The 17,459-nt window shown below is 36.6% G+C and overlaps 2 protein-coding genes across 2 annotated transcripts; both read right to left on the bottom strand.

Moving 5' to 3' along the window:
- Positions 1 to 1,393: 1,393 nt before the first annotated feature.
- LOC102800919 (cdc42 homolog) lies at positions 1,394 to 5,391 on the bottom strand. Its single transcript, XM_006825624.3, has 3 exons — positions 5,182 to 5,391; positions 3,529 to 3,587; positions 1,394 to 2,409 (listed from the first exon to the last, which is right to left on the bottom strand). Exons 1-3 carry the CDS (start codon positions 5,327 to 5,329, stop codon positions 2,002 to 2,004), a joined length of 615 nt encoding a protein of 204 aa, XP_006825687.2. The 5' UTR covers positions 5,330 to 5,391; the 3' UTR covers positions 1,394 to 2,001.
- A 1,861-nt stretch (positions 5,392 to 7,252) lies between these two features.
- LOC100378148 (cdc42 homolog) lies at positions 7,253 to 14,585 on the bottom strand. The gene is made up of 4 exons (XM_085508594.1): positions 14,462 to 14,585; positions 14,170 to 14,231; positions 7,793 to 7,853; positions 7,253 to 7,554 (listed from the first exon to the last, which is right to left on the bottom strand). The coding sequence occupies exons 1-4, from the start codon at positions 14,583 to 14,585 to the stop codon at positions 7,253 to 7,255; spliced, it is 549 nt and encodes a 182-aa protein (XP_085364720.1).
- Positions 14,586 to 17,459: the final 2,874 nt, after the last annotated feature.

Here is a 17,459-nt window from a genome sequence, read left to right as displayed (position 1 = left end):
AAACACAAGTGTTTCTAATAGAGAAAATATAGTGGATATTAAAATCAAGTAAATTTAATAAAATTGCATGTTTTGGAAAGATGTGGGTGTATGTGCCTGTCTGTGATGTACACCATTTAAGAGATATTGTCAGTATCTCAGCATACTGCTTGATAATATCTCCTTATAAGAAAAAAATCATCACGAGACCGATTTCAACGAAATAGTGACAACTCGTCCCTTAGTTTTCAAATCGCATTTTATGTGACTTATGTCACTTTTATGTCACTCTGTCCATGCAACAATATTTCAGTAAGATTTGGTCATCTTTATGTTATATTTAAAAAATGTTCAAAATCACAGCCATTGTCGCTATAACAGTTATAACAGAGTTATCCATCGACCAACGAGAATGCATCATTTTCTCAATCGACAGCCTAAGAGGATTGTACTTCAATACGAATAATTTTCTTATTTTCAGTTCAATTAGCATAAACGATTTCATTTAAGGCTCGTGGGCACTTGGGAGTGAATTTTTTTTTTGTATTTTTTTATCCAAACAGTCTTGGTATAGACTGTTAAAATTGTGTAGAATTGTGAATAGTGGAAATTACTCAAAAAACGGTTTTAAAATAAAGATAACAGGTGCAGACATTCTCTTTTGACTGTTTAGCATGATTTAGCAAGGTTGTACATAAATAATAAAAAAGAAACATGGTGAAAAAACGAAATGACGGGGTCTCCATATAACAAAACGATAACGCATTTAAATTTGAAACTGTTAATTATGAGCATTATCAAACTTCTTACTGAGTGAATTGTTATGCAAATTAGCAATTATCTCAGCTTCTTTTTAGTGCACATCCCAGAACTTTAAAAAAAATGGCTTCTAGACGCTTTGACCTTTCGTTTTGAAATTTTCACAAATGCAATCAATGTGTTTATCTTTAAAACGCCGTCGGGCATTGTTTTGAGTTGAACAGTGTTACAACAATCGTACAGACAAATAGCCTGGGTGTTAATTCATGGTAGACAGTTTTCAAGAAGGCACTTTCTTCATAGTAAACAGAGATGACAGGAAACAGAAGCATGGTTTAGAAGCTAATTTTTTTTAAATCACTTTTGACCAAAAAAGCACATTTTTGTGCATATTTCAAACTACAGTGTCCATTAAAAAATCCTAACAAAATTTTAAAATTCATACAATAAGCTTTCCGAAAATATACAGTTTTGTGGACAAAGGAGGTCATCTTGGTTTCCTAATTAACTAATTAAAATACCTGTCAGGTAAGCTGCATCTCTACCTTAATTAAAATACACACAAAGGTAATAAGCCAGGTGACGCACATTATAAAAAAAAAACATTTAATATGTAATGTCCCAACAATCTGGATGGCATAGACCAAGATACGTATTCGCAGTAGACACAGTTGTTTTGCAAATACTTGCAAATTTATTCACAAAGTTAGGTTGATATGCCACTATTGCATGCAAATAATTAATTTGTTAAAAGTAAAACAATGATAAAGCTAACAGTGTAGTACGATACCCGAATACGTGCTTTCCATAATACATTACGATCACTCTATGTAGAATGCTTCAGGTTTGGCACTTGAAGGTTGCCAATAAATCATACATCACGTACCTCTGACAAAAGGATCAAGGTAAGGCAGTATCAATTTCGAAAATCTCCAATCGATATTAGAGTATAACAGTATTTACTTTTGCTGGCTTTTGTCATTGGACAAATTTAACATAACAGCCCAAACGAAATGAAGAAATTGTTAATGTATACATATGTTAAATTCTTAAACTATTGTCAAGTTGGTTATAAAAAGAAGGCAAACAAAGTTGTTTTTATTTAAATTTAAATCTTTCCTGGTAATGAACCAAATACAATTTCTATTAAATCAAATGTCTAGCGTTCTACACATTTATAATAGGACATTCTGATCACCTCATTATCTCATTTAAAGTGTGTGGTTTAAAAAGTGATTTATATTCAAAATGTATGAAACTTATTTATTTGAAACAGTTCAAGTCGATGCAACCAATTTTCAATCTTCTATGATATCGTTTTTTCTTTCTCGAATTCAACACCGTCAGGACAGTTTCATCGAATACATGTTTAAGTCCCTCTTGTGTGAGAGCCGAACACTCAACATACGTCTCGGCACCTACTGACTGTGCTGCTTTGACACCTTGCTCAAACGTGATGGGTTTGTCCTGATAGACACCCGTCACATAGTCAACTCTTCTGTCGGTCTGTGTACCTATGAGGACGAACGGCGTGTTTGGGCAGTGGTGCTTAATTTCCGGCACCCAAGTTTCTTCTATATTCTCAAAAGAGATTGAACTCATAACTGAGAAGCACACCATGAATACGTCCGTTAACGGATACATCAAAATACGGAGGCGGTCATACTCTTCCTAAACAGGTAGAGAAAAAGAATAAAGAAAGAGAACACAGAAATAAAATAAAATAAAAAGATATTTGCAAATAAACAAATAGATTAATTAGTATTTTGCGTGAATTCTGCTAATACCTGCCCCATCAGTTCGCCTCGGAGAATGCAACAAATTTCTACAGTTTTGTTTCTGCTGAAAACGTACTACTACGTTTCTAGGCACACAACCACCTTGAAACAAAAGAAATCGTTCGATCCAAACCAAACGACCTCCTTGGAAATCACTTCTTATCGCCCTTTTGTTTTCGACCGAAAATACCGGCGAAGATTCCCGGGGAACAAATATTAGTGCTGTAATTCACTCTAGTGGGGAATGGTTGAAAAAGGTCAAAAACAAATTTGTGGGACTCCACAAAAAACACAATTTAATGCACGTGAATTTCACGACGTACGTTTCATGTCCTGGGTATCTCTGGTGCGACTGCAGTCAAACTCGAGAGACTTCAAAAACGCAATTTAATTCACGTGAACAACTGTTTAAATATTCTAGTTGTATGTGGTGTTGGAAAAGAGGAAAAATAAGTGGCGACAAAAGTCAAACGCATTGTTGTACTAATTTGATTTCCGGCTTGTTAGAAAGAAAGATTTTTCAAATTTTCTCGGCGATAGCTACGTAAATTGAAACCAAAACTTTATTAGCAAGATTCCACATGAAGTTACACAGATCGAAAAAGATGCTTTTTTGTCAAGGCTATATACTATATTTGTGAGTGTATATGTATGCATTAAAATATGTATACCCATTAAAATTATCAAAAATTTAAATGTAATCACCGTACAAATGTCAACAAAATTATCGATAGTGATTTTGGATGTATTGAAAAAATAACCAAAATGCTGTGACATTGTCTAATTGGTGGTGGGAACTGCCAAGCCAGTTTAAAAAATCTTCCTAATATCACTGACTGCGAAAGACGCCCATTGCGAAGTGTCTTATCGATGTGATAAAATAAATAACACATGGTCATTCGGGCAATATTCGGCTCTGGCATCAATCTATATTATGATTATGACCAGAAAATCGTGATATTACCCTCACAAACATGCGTTATTATTTAAATATATACCGAATGCCACTTACTTGACCTGCTGTATCAAATAGCTGAAGTACATGCGTGTTTTCATCTATGGTTGTATTTACTGTAAACAAACATTCAAACATAATTATTTGTATTGCCGGTGTACCCTAGTTTCAGTTTCAGTTTTGAGATTGTAGCACAAAGTGCCAAATTTGTCTCACCGCGCGCATTCAAATTTTGAGGTAGACGTCCGTGTAAATGGTCAGAATGTATCCATTGGTGAAAGAATAATGCAGTGTTCACACGCGTGCCACAACCGTTATCAGAAGTTTTAATCATGATTGGTCCTGTGTTAATACGCGTATGAAGACTAAACTCAACCGGTAAGTTATCGGCCGCCATGTTTCTTTAAAATAGTTGCAAGGAATGGGAAAACAAATCATCATGCAAATTGGCATCTACAAACCCCTTTTGGAGACAGCGAAATGAAGAAAACTGCAAAGGTTCGGTCATATTACACGACGGTCTGGGGCTCTTGCTTATGACATAATTTACGGAGCAGTTGAAGGAAGCAGGTGCCGGCTAAGAAAAACGTGGATGAGAGATATCGTGGCTTGTACGAAACGAAGCGCAGCGTCCTATGTCGGACTAACGAGGGACCGCGAAGGCTGGAGAGAATTGTGGACTCGTCAAAGTGCCCCAACGGCCAACAGGCTGGAGTGACCTGACTTGACCTGTCGTTTCGGTAAGAACGGGGTGCCGGTCGAGATTTGCCATTGTTTAAGGGTGGTTTAAACTAAATCGGCTTGGCGCGGGCTTATCTTGTTCACACGTGTTTCAATACCAGCTTCACTAAAAAGCTGGCCTCCAAACCGGCTTTTTGGCACACGTGTGAACACGGTACAAGTTGTACACACCCATTTTCGAGAAAATGATTGTTGTGTTAAGTGACTATGGCTATTTTATGATGGAGATATGATGTCACACCAAAAACTGTTTACTGTCGATGACATAGGACGAAGAAATAGTATATCGTGACTGGTTGAGTACTTTTTATTTTAATTTGTTTAAATTATTTGAAAGATCTGTGTATTAAAAAGTGACATAAGGCTGTTTGCATATGTATAAAGACTGCGAATTAGGACTAAGCTGAATTAATGAATAAATAAATAATTAATTATACAAATATACAGACAAACTATCAAAAAAATAAATAAATAAATAAATAATGATGATTCTTCACAACCGTATCTGTATGTGTACTTTTTGTTTTTGGAGTTATGGTGAAATAAAATAATGACAAATGACTGCCAGCATGAGTGTCAAAGAAAACAACTTGTCAAATCGTTTCTGACATGGTTAACTAAATAATAATTGGACTCTGTACTGTGTTGGGCAATAATATACGCGCGATATTTACGATGATTGGCACGTTATCAACATGTCACCTGTTTGAAACGACTTGTGTAATCCTTGGCATCAGTATTGTCAAATTTAAATATACATAGCTCGAAGACTGGCGTTTCATAACACATACTCGTGACCAGTCAAGCACATAGTAACACATTTGAGACCACAAGTTGATAGCAAACTAGGTAGTCCACTAGTACTTCTGACAGGCTACAACCACCCAGGGAAAACCAGAGATACGTGTAAACACATTAGTGTTAACAAATTGTAGATCAGATGCAAACACAGATGCCAACGGGCAATACCTGCATAATTGTCGAACACAGTCGGTACGTGGTCAGTTGGGAACTTGTTCATGGCGTAGCTTATAAGCATACATGTTTTCCCGACAGCTCCATCGCCGACTACTACACATTTTAGAACTTCTGTTTTTTTGTCTTTAAACTTCTGCATCCTATGTAATTCATCAGCGGCAACAGGTCTCGAGTCTGTGTGGAGTTCCGGGTTTAACGTTGTTGGTACAAAGTCCACCGAGTTATATACTGCATGATTTCAGCGCATGCGCCCGGAATTAGTAATAGGTCATTCTGCCAATCAGTGTTTTAGCAACCGGTTGACCAATCAGAGGCCTGTTCTAAATTTAGTAGGTTGGTGAAGTGATATAAAATGCTGTCGAAAGAAATAACATCAGCACTGGCGTAGCGAAGGGTAAGTTACATCAGACAATATTGGTCTGCTCCGTTCGCTACGTCGCGTTTACTAGCAGTCCACGGCGGGAGACAATTGTAGAAATACGTAAGCTGTTGACAGTAAATTGCGCAATGAGAACATTACAAATAGGTTGGAGACTCGAAAGTAAAAGCGACATCAAAAATACTTAGGTAATACTTCAGGTTTAATCATGGCGGAGGTAAAATGCGAGTATTAACACTCATAAACAATAGAGTACAATTTTAAAATTGCTTCATTAAAATTTAATTCCCAAAAACACAGTATTTGATTTACTCGTGAAATTTCACAGTAGTACATTTTGATGCATGTGAGAAATAAATTAAAAGTATTGAGACTGGTATAAAACGCCGGTTCACCTAAGGTGACCTAGAGTCAACGCACTAAGTTACTCAATAGGTAATAACTCGACGACAATAACGGTTTAACGAGACAACAGACTGTGGCCACGACGTGTATGTATACTCACAAGCAGCTCATGGGGTTGCGCAAGTAGAAAAACGAAATAGTTTGACACTGAATGTCACCCAAACATGAGTCATGCACGAAAGACACCCATCATGTGACCAGGTCAAAGTCGAATGTGCTTACGTATTTATAGAGCAAACCATTTGTTTAGCTGACGATGATCGTTACTTTTTGTGTTCCAGACTGTGTCATACCAGCTCATGCATGCGAATGAATCAAGTTTTAGGTCGCGCTAATGTAATGTCAACATACTTTATGGTAATGTACCCACAGTTGTAGACTGAATGTGGAGTATATCGTAAGTCAAAATGTTGAGGTTTATGTATTTATTTTCGATATGTTTCGGCGATATTAATGTTGATGGTTCGATATGTGATTTTCCAAGAAGTCAATCTAAAATATTGGAACGGTAAATGCAATTACAGTAGTTTGTCTTCTCGGTTTCATTACAATGATGAGAAATTCCTAAACCACATAATTTGTGTTTACACAAATCTCACTCTGCCATGACCTAGATATAATTAGTCTGATTTTCGGCAAAAACGTATTTGCTGATATTGTATAGACACACTAGTTTTCAATGTAATGGAGGTTAAAACGTCAGCGTCAAAGCACACTCATAGCTGCATGGGTAATTGGTGTTTGGAGGGGGATTAACGCTCATGGTGTTGATATTGTTTGGAAATAGTGATTTATAATTTTCTATAAACATAACAGCACAAGCAAATGTTATGATGGTCTATCGTTTGCAGAAGATACTGAGCCAGGAACATAGTGTGCGAATACACGAGAACTACGCCCACTAATCGTAAGTGTAAAACACATGCTATTCGGATTTTAATTTCAATTATAAACAAACATGGGAATACAGAATTTTATTGTATCATATATCAAAATATTAGTATAAACAGTCTTATCGACAATACAATTGCAAAATAATATTGATATAAGTTTATTTTTAATAAATAATATATAGTACTAATTAGCGATACTTAACCATGACACTGGAATTGATTATTATATATGATTATTAAAATCATGATTGTATTTTCTATTTTGTCTGCCAAAAATTATGTCCATATAGTCATTAAAGTTTTGATAACTTGATGTACGACTGCGTCGTAACTGTTACGTTGTGTTAGATGAAACGCACTTAAACCAGCGAAGCATTTTTAGCTTTTACCGCTTCTTTTTGTGAGGATTTAAAACTGTCAGGATGGATTCATCAAACACATTTTTAAGTCCTTGTTGTGTAAGCGCTGAGCACTCCACATACATCTCCGCTCCCAGCGATTTCGCGGCTTTGACACCTTGCACAAACATGATGGGTTTGCCTTGATAACTGCCATCCGTGTATTCAGCCCTTCTGTCAATTTGCGTACCAACGAGGAGAAATGGGGTCTTCGGACAGTGACATTTAATTTCTGGAACATATTTCTCTTTATAATTATCTATAAACATAACAGCACAAGCAAATGTTATGATGGTTTATCGTTTGCACAAGACACTGAGCCAGGAACATAGTGTGCGAATACACGAGAACTACGCCCACTAATCGTAAGTGTAAAACACATGCTATTCGGATTTTAATTTCATTTCTAAACAAACATGGGAATACAGAATTTTATTATATCATATATCAAAATATTAGTATAAACAGTCATATCGACAATACAATTGCAAAATAATATAATAACATTGTCAAATGAAGCTGAACTCAGCACACCGGGAATACGTTCGTCATCGGATACATCAAAATACGGAGGCGATCATACTCTTCCTAAACAAGTAGTCTAAGATAAGAATAAATGAATGAATGAATGCTAATTAGCTTCACACATCGCTGCACTGAGCTCCTCAATATAGCTGAAAATTCACCTCTTTGAGAGTTAAGTTTACTTTTTTGATTATCTACGTTGTTTCATTAATACTTTGTGCATACCGTCATTACTTTTCTATTCAGTTTAGGCATAAAATTGCCGTGTTTTTGGTTGATTTTATTTTTCGTTGTCGGGAGTCCTGCCGGTGAACCTGCCAAGATGGCCGCTCCCAAGGCAAACCCACGAGGTGGTAACCCTTTTTCGGGTCTTACTCGCAAGCACGGGATTAAGTGCGAATCTGTTGACGGTGTAGGAATTGAGGCATATGTACAGGCAATATCCTCTATTGTTGGGGCAAAGAGTATTGTAGCTGCCTCTCGTGTCAATCGTAGTGTTATTGTTTTTGTTGATTTTGTTACCTCAGTCGAACTGGTTTGCGCTGAGGGTCTTTCCATTGGGTCGTCATTTATTTTTGTTGAACCTTTAGTTAAACCTTCTACGAAAGTTATACTTTCTGGTGTACCACCTTACGTTCCGAACTCTTTATTGGAAAGGGAACTATCTAATTATGGTCGAGTGGTTTAGAGTATTCGTTACGTTCCTTTGGGCTGCAGAAATCCTGAATTAAGGCATGTCAAATCGTTCCGTCGACAGGTGTACATGATATGTGATGAGAATTCGCTTGACGGGGTTATTAATATCACACACGATCAGCGCACCGTCCGAATTTACCTGTCGATAGACGAAATCGTGTGCTATAAATGCCATACAAAGGGCATATCCAGCGTAATTGCCGTGAAAACGTTGAAACGGCTCAAGCAGAGAACACACTTGACACATCTACACATACTCCTACAACTGACATTATGACTATCACTGCTGTTAATGACCCAATAACTGAGACTACTGAAAATAATGAAAACGCAACTGAAAATGATGTTGAAACAGATAGTATGTTAATAACTGATAATGTTGATCAAAATAATATGGAAACTGACGTGACTGGCATGTGTGATGACGACTCAACTTCGATTGAACCCAGCACAGATGCCATTCAACTTGATGCCACGCGTACATGTCTTTGTAATGTTAATGAGATTGTCAGCACTGAAATAACTACAATAACAGATCGTTCACCAAATAACGACGAGGAGATGGTACGAACCCTTCCCTCAACAACTATGCCTCCCAGGGCATCCTCTTCTTCCGTCGATGCTTCGTTCATCGATCCGTTTGACTCGAAGCATCAACATCCCACTTTTCCATTTGATGATATGGAGGATCTGGAGTCAGTTGCATCGGACTTTTCGGATATGTCTAGCCTACTACAGGACGAAGATTCAAGCGAAACATCAAAGTCTCTTCTGGCGCATGATAAAATACAAAAAATCGTGGATGACTCTTATAATTCTGAACATTTGATCGCTCTAGCCAATAGTTTTTGTCCGAACCTGCGCGTACTTGTACGCTCTCTATATCATTTCCGGCAAAATAACGACTTCCCTCCAAAGGAAAAAATTCGCATAAGGCGTTTGACTTGTAGAATCGCGTCAAGTATCGGCATTTCTGGAATGCCCAGAATTACGAACAAACGCAGCGATAAACTATTAGACGCAAAACCAGGTATTTGCACTACTGCTGGTAGTAAAATACCTAAGTTGAATTAAACTACTAACCATTAATAATGAATAAAGTTATTAATAAATCAAATAGTTACGCCTATGTTTTTCTCTATGCACTTGTTCTGTTACTTGTATCCTTACTAATGGCGAGCTTCTCAGGAATTACTTGGAATTTACATGGTTGTCGTGATTCTTTCAAGAGATATCAAGTGTTTGAAGTTATTAAACAAAACCACTTCACTGATTTTTGTTTCCTAGAGGAAACGCATTCCATACCTTCTGATGAAATAAGGTGGCAAGTTGTATGTATTTTTCACATGAAAGTTCACGTTCTGCTGGTGTTGCCATACTTTTTAAACCAAATAAAAATGTTAAAATATAAAATCTAAATAATGTCGTTCCTGGGCGTCTTTTTCACATACATGCCGTGGTTGATAGCGTTCCGGTGCATTTAATTAATGTGTATGCTCCGAAAAACGGGTTTGAACTTCTTGAATTCTTTAAAGTTTTAAAAACTTTTTTGAACAGCTTAAATAACGACCTACTTGTCATTGGGGGCGACTTCAATTGTACCCTATGCCCTGAGAATGATAGAGCTGAAAGCCCTGAACCAAACTTTTTATCTGCAAACTTTCTCTCCAATATTTTACGTCGGTTTAAACTTGTTGATGCATGGCGTCAGTGCAACACATTAGCCAAACAGTTTACTTGGAGAAGAAATGAATGCAAATCCCGGATAGACACATTCTATGTATCCAAATTTATTGTGTCTAGAATTGAAAGTAGTTCTATCTGTCCACATTATAATTTCTCCGGTCATTGCCTTGTTACACTTTGTCTTTCAATAAAGTCTATAAGAAATCCTAACCCTGTATGGTGTTTTAATTCTAGTCTTCTTGACGATCAAGTTTTCTGTGAAATAATTAATGATTACTGGCTCACATAGCGTAAAAAGAAGTCGCATTTCAATAACCTCCAGCTGTGGTGGGATATTGGACAACTGAAGATTAAAGATCTAACTAAACAGTACACTTTCAAGTTAAGTAATAATTACAAACAAACGAAAAATGTATTACAACATGACATCAATAATATTGAACAGCAAATGTAATCCAATCCTGATCTCGTCAACCAGCTCAATGAAAAGAAACTCTACTTGAAAATTTAGTACAGTCCGCAACAAGGGGGCAGCGATACGCTCCAGGCACAAAGTACTTAATGAAAATGATGCTCCAACTTCGTTCCTTTTTAACTTTAAAAAACAGAGGGGCAGTAAAAAAATCATGTCGCAACTACAAAGGCATGATGGTACAATCGTTGATGCACCACATGAGATGCAAAAACTAACTAAAGATTTTTACTCTCGCTTGTTTTCACCGGACCCTGTGTCTATGGATTGTCAACACAAATTACTTTCTAATCTTCCTCAACTTGATGATTTAAAAGAGAAGTGCGACATGGGTCTCAGTTTTGAAGAGCTTACTGTGTCTGTAAAATCATTTTTTGCAGGTACATCTCCAGGTATCGATGGCCTTCCTGGCGAATATTGCAAACATTTTTGGCCAACCTTGGGTTCTGACCTACATGAAGTCTTTCTAGCTTCGTTCAAGGATGGAGAGCTCCCGCTTTCATGCAGACGAGATGTCATCACTCTGCTATCTAAAAATGGAAATAATAATTTGTTAAAGAATTTGCGTCCAGTCAGCCTACTATGCTCTGATTATAAGATATTGACCAAGGCTCTTTCCTTCAGACTCAAGGCAGTACTCAGTAACATAATTCACATTGATCAGAGTTACTGTATACCTGGTCGTCAGATATTTGACAACATTAAATTAGTACGTGACGTCATCACGTTATCATTTGCATACACAGCTCTTGGTATCGTATCTTTAGATCAAGAAAAAGCTTTTGACCGTGTACACCACGATTATCTGATTAACACTTTCAAAGCATTTGGATTTGGTGATAATTTCACTAAATATATCAAACTTTTGTACTCAGGAACCCAATCTCTTGTTCGAGTGAACAGCAATCTTACTGCCCCTCTGCTATTCGCCCGCGGCATACGTCAAGGCTGTTCACTTTCTGGTCAGCTGTATTCTACTTGTATTGAGCCGTTGCTACACAAAGTACAAACTGAGAGTGGTATGCAGGGTATTCAAGTATGTGATTCAACGAGGGAAAAAACCCATCTCACTGCGTATGCTGATGACGTCAGTTTCTTTTTAACAAATAACACCGATTTCTATAGATTGCAAGAATGGTTGACCATATATGAACAAGCCAGCAATTCTCGGATCAACTACGCAAAGTCCCAGGGAGTATGGGTGGGACAATGAAAAACAAGAACTGATATGCCCTTGAATATCAACTGGAACAACGTGGGTCTTAAAGTTCTTGGCACATTTGTTGGGAATACACCTATGTGGCTTGATACAAATTGGACTGATGTCAGTGACAAAATACAGTCCAAGCTTGAATCGTGGACTAGGTATGCGCCCTCTATTTCTTACAGAGGACGGACATTGGTTGTTAATTAGTTGATAGTGTCCAAATTGCTACATAGGCTAGATTGTTTATGTCCTCCCAGTACTCTAATTAATCATATTCAGAAACTCTTTGTTGATTTCTTTTGGCAGGGTCGCCATTGGCTCCCTGCAGAGTCTATTTATCTACCGCTTTCACAGGGTGATCAAGGCTTAGTTCATTTACCATCAAGAATTGCCTCGTTTCGTTTGCAATACATTCAACGGTATTTTTACTCTAATTTGAAGCATCCTAGTTTTTATTTCACCAGTTACTTTCTTAAACGTTTTAATAATTTGAAATATGACAAGCTGTTGTTTGTTACAAATGTACCACTTTCGTTTCATAATATTACAGTGTACTGTTGTGAGCTTATGAAAGTTTGGTCCTCCATCTCAAATATTAGAAAAGGGCAACCGACCACCTATTTCTCTGTTTGTCGAGAACCGCTCTTGTACAACAGTCGGATTCTGCACCCGTTGCATGGTGTGCCACTCACCCTCACACATTTTCGTGATGCGGGCATTACGACAATTGGAGATCTTGTCACTGAGACTTCGTGGCTGGGACGTGACATCTTGTATAACAAAGTGCCGATATGTTCTAGAAGGCTTTTGAATGTTGTACTTGATGTGGTGCACAGAGCTATCCCACGTCAATTTAAAGAAATTATTGAAAATTGCAGTGACAACACTACACAAGTCACCAACTCGAATTATTCACTCGAATTATTGTACGAGGATGAAGACAATGACATACTTTTAAATTGTCCACTTTTTAAGTTGCAAAAAGAGAAAGGAGTTATCTATAAATTTCTCATTCCTAAACTTTATTTTTCAAAGCACACTACATATTTTTGCAACGTATGGACAGATATTCTCTCGTTGGAAAAGGAACATCAGCCTCTTTTTCGCGACTGTTACTTGAAACCAATAACAAATTAAAGATGGCGACTTACAGTGGCGGTTACTACATGGCGCCTATCCCACTGGTAGCTTTTTGCAAAATGCCCCTATCCAAGAAACCAGCACTTGTCGTTTCTGTGAAGAAAAGGATGATTTGCTCCATATTTTTCTTGAATGTAGCCGACTAAATCAACTCTTTGTCATTTTCAAATCTGTTATTTGTACATTACTCAATGTAGACAGTGTACCAATCTCTTACGATGTTCTGGGTCCGCCAAGACGTCAAGCAATAACACAAACGCACCGTATTCTGTGTTACCTTTGTGTCTCAGTAAAAACTGCAATTCACATTACAAGATGCAAGAAAATTAACGATGATTCAGATGTCTGTGCAGCAAAATGTTTCACTACTCGCCTAAAACACATAATTAAGAGAGAATACGATTACTGTCACTGGATGTCTTCGAATTCCAATGGTGCATAAATGGTGCTGTGGCAATATTAGATGGAGAGATACTACGCTTCCCAGATGTACTGGATACTGGCTGAGAAAACAAGAGAGACAATCTGCTGTTAATAATATCGTTACATCATACTCGTATTTAACGTTTTTTATATTATTGTGATTTTTACAAATAAGCTTTTTATTGAATATAATGTAACAAATAGTTTTATAATTCGTATGTATTATATCGTCACATGTATGCATTGACTTGCATTGTGACATACACTCATAATATTTTATAAGTGAACATTGATACATGTTTGATACTGCAATCGGAATTTGAGACTTTGACATTGTAATTAGTCATTGTTATATTTTTCTATACTCGAAGAATAAAAATCAGAAATGAATGAATGATGAATGAATGATGAATGAATGAATGAATGAATAATTGACTACAAGAGAACACGTGTTACATTACTATATATTGTTAATTTTACATGAGGCAATTCATAAGGTAACGCGTCGAATTATTTGCCTCTTGAGTTAACTCGTAGGTATGTAATCGCACCGCCAAAATAGGTCGGGAAATGTCTACTACTATTCAAAGTCACAGTTAGTTGCCCGTGTAACCGTTATTGCTTCCGATACGTTAATCGGTGATTACCGCAGAAAGTGTAAACTGCAGGCAGTAATGAACTTGAAATGTAACGTTTAGAATTATATTCTCAACATTTTGAAGAAAGTCAGGAAGGGAAAGGGAAGATTCACTTACGTGTCCCGCCGTGTCAAACAATCCTAGCACATCATACGTGTCTCCACCTATTGTCAAATTCACTGCAAAATATCAACGAAAACATAAAAAACTTGATTGTACGCCTCAAATTAAAAATAAAAACATAAGTTGGCGTATTACGTCAAAATTATGTGAGCAGTCTTGTGTTTGAACAGTATCGATGTAGTCGTTTCCGTATCAACCGTGGTTATGTGTATGCACAACTAAAATATAAAGTGCATATCATTCTAATAATTTAAGCTTGTTAAAAGTAATATACATTCCAAAGTACCTGCATAATTGTCGAAAACTGTCGGCACATGATCTGCGGGAAATCTGTTTGTGGCATAACTCATCAGCATACACGTTTTGCCCACAGCGCCATCACCGATTACCACACATTTTAAAATGCTCATTCGAGTAACTTTGAGCGTGTACATGTCATGAAATCTGCTTTGCGAATATTATGACAGAGCGAGTTCTTTTTATATATTCTCTACGCATGCGACAAAAATACGGCATGACCTAATATGAATTACAAAACAGTCATGAAACGATTTTCTAATCAAAAGCCAGTTCTAAATATAGCAAATCGATGACCTTACTACCAAAAGAGGTACTCACTAAAACGAAGGACCGCGAAAGACAGAAGGACCTCACTGAAGGACTTAAACGGGTGTAATGACTATAAAACGCTGATACAAATTACGTTGTTATACGTTGCATTTGTTCACAAATGATGCAGTAGCGATTAAATTACAAAAATACCTTGATAAATACATTACATGATAAATATGAGCGAAGGACCACGATTATTTTATAAATATGAGCGAAGGACCACGTTTATATTGTAAATATGAGCGAAGGACCACGTTTATATTATAAATATGAGCGAAGGACCATGAGTACGTTATAAGTATGAGCGAAGGACCATGAGTACGTGATAAATATGAGAGAATGACCATGATTACGTGATAAATATGAGCGAAGTACCACGTTTATATTATGAATATGAGCGAAGGACCACGTTTATATTATAAATATGGGCGAAGGAACACGTTTACATTATAAATATGAGCGATGGGCCATGAGTATGTTATAATATGAGCGAAAGACCACGTTTATATTATAAATATGAACGAAGGACCACGTTTATATTATAAATATGAACGAAGAACCACGTTTATAGTATAAATATGAGCAAAGGACAGCGTTTATATTATGAATATGAGCGAAGGACCACGTTTATATTATAAATATGAGCGAAGGACCATGAGTACGTTATAAGTATGAGCGAAGGACCATGAGTACGTGATAAATATGAGCAAATGACCATGATTACGTGATAAATATGAGCGAAGTACCACGTTTACATTATGAATATGAGCGAAGGACCACGTTTATATTATAAATATGGGCGAAGGAACACGTTTACATTATAAATATGAGCGATGGGCCATGAGTATGTTATAATATGAGCGAAAGACCACGTTTATATTATAAATATGAACGAATGACCACGTTTATATTATAAATATGAGCGAAGGACCATGAGTACGTGATAAATATGAGCGAGGGACCATGATTACGTGATAAATATGAGCGAAGTACCACGTTCATATTATAAATATGAGCGAAGGACCACGTTTATATTATAAATATGAGCGAAGGACCACGTTTATATTATAAATATGGGCAAAGGACCATGGTTACGTGATAAATATGAGCGAACGACCACGTTTATATTATAAATATGAACGAAGGACCTCGTTTACATTATAAATATGAGCGACGGACCATGGTTACATGATGAATATGATCGAAGGACTTATAAATATGAGCGAAAGACCATGATTACGTGATAAATATAAGCGAAGGACCACGTTTATATTATAAATATGAGCGAAGGACCACGTTTATATTATAAATATGAGCGAAGGACCACGTTTGTATTATAAATAAGAGCGATGGACCATGATTACGTGATAAATATAAACGAAGGACCACGTTTATATTATAAATATGGGCGACGGACCATGGTTACGTGATAAATATGAGCGAAGGACCACGTTTATATTATAAATATGAGCGAAGGACCATGAGTACGTGATAAATATGAGCGAAGGTCCACGTTTATATTATAAATATGGGCGAAGGACCATGGTTACATGATGAATATGATCGAAGGACTTATAAATATGAGCGAAAGACCATGATTACGTGATAAATATAAGCGAAGGACCACGTTTATATTATAAATATGAGCGAAGGACCATGAGTACGTGATAAATATGAGCGAAGGTCCACGTTTATATTATAAATATGGGCGAAGGACCATGGTTACGTGATAAATATGAGCGAAAGACTACGTTTATATTATAAATATGAGCGAAGGACCACGTTTATATTATAAATATGGGCGACGGACCATAGTTACGTGATGAATATGAGCGAAGGACTTATAAATATGAGCGAAGGACCACGATTACGTGATAAATATAAGCGAAGGACCACGTTTATACTATAAATATGAGCGAAGGGCCACGTTTATATTATAAATATGGGCGAAGAACCATGCTTACGTGACAAATATGAGCGAAGGACCACGTTCATATTATAAATATGAGCGAAGGACCACGATTACGTGATAAATATAAGCGAAGGACCACGTTTATATTATAAATATGAGCGAAAGACCATTAGTACGTGATAAATATGACCGAAGGACCACGTTTATATTATGAATATGAGTGATGGACCATGATTACGTGATAAATACTAATATAAACGTGATCCTTCGCTCATATTTATAATATAAACGTGGTCCTACGCTCATATTTATCACGTACTAATGGCAGTCATAGCGTACCAATGTTTTGATTAACAAAAGTACGATGTAGATAGTTCAATGATTTACACGATGACCTGATGAGGTTGGTTTGGCTGTTTATTTACTCTGTGTCTTTGAACTTAATTGATAAAGTGTGGATGGTTATCAGTAAACAATCTATTTGACCTGAAGATAACTTTAATATCAATATACAAAATGTTAGAATTTGTTTTGGAATTTTGTATCTCACCTATACCTTAGATTTTATTTGTTCGTAGCGCATATCTTGGTTAATATCGTGATAATGTCAAAATTGCAATGAAAGATAATTCAAATATTGTGGATTAGTTACTTGTCTTTAATAATTATTCATGATGTGCACACACCATTTGTGAAATATGACCAATGACGTAGAGATGACGAATTTGTGATAACCAAGATTACGTTCAGCCTCATCTCA

The sequence above is a fragment of the Saccoglossus kowalevskii genome, chromosome 15 (genome assembly GCF_978046115.1).
Source record: "Saccoglossus kowalevskii chromosome 15, keSacKowa6.1, whole genome shotgun sequence".
NCBI lineage: Eukaryota > Metazoa > Hemichordata > Enteropneusta > Harrimaniidae > Saccoglossus > Saccoglossus kowalevskii.
This window is presented reverse-complemented; position numbering and strand designations above follow the sequence as displayed.

Coding starts and splice junctions, on each gene's coding strand:
- LOC102800919 (XM_006825624.3), bottom strand. CDS start 5,329: ATGCAGAAGTTTAAAGACAAAAAAACAGAAGTTCTAAAATGTGTAGTA. Junction 3,588..5,181: donor TGTGTTCGACAATTATGCAG/GTATTGCCCGTT, acceptor GTTTGTTTACAG/TAAATACAACCATAGATGAA. Junction 2,410..3,528: donor TATTTGATACAGCAGGTCAA/GTAAGTGGCATT, acceptor CTACCTGTTTAG/GAAGAGTATGACCGCCTCCG.
- LOC100378148 (XM_085508594.1), bottom strand. CDS start 14,585: ATGAGCATTTTAAAATGTGTGGTAATCGGTGATGGCGCTGTGGGCAAA. Junction 7,854..14,169: donor TGTTTGACACGGCGGGACAC/GTAAGTGAATCT, acceptor CTACTTGTTTAG/GAAGAGTATGATCGCCTCCG. Junction 7,555..7,792: donor GAACGTATTCCCGGTGTGCT/GAGTTCAGCTTC, acceptor GATAAACCATCA/TAACATTTGCTTGTGCTGTT.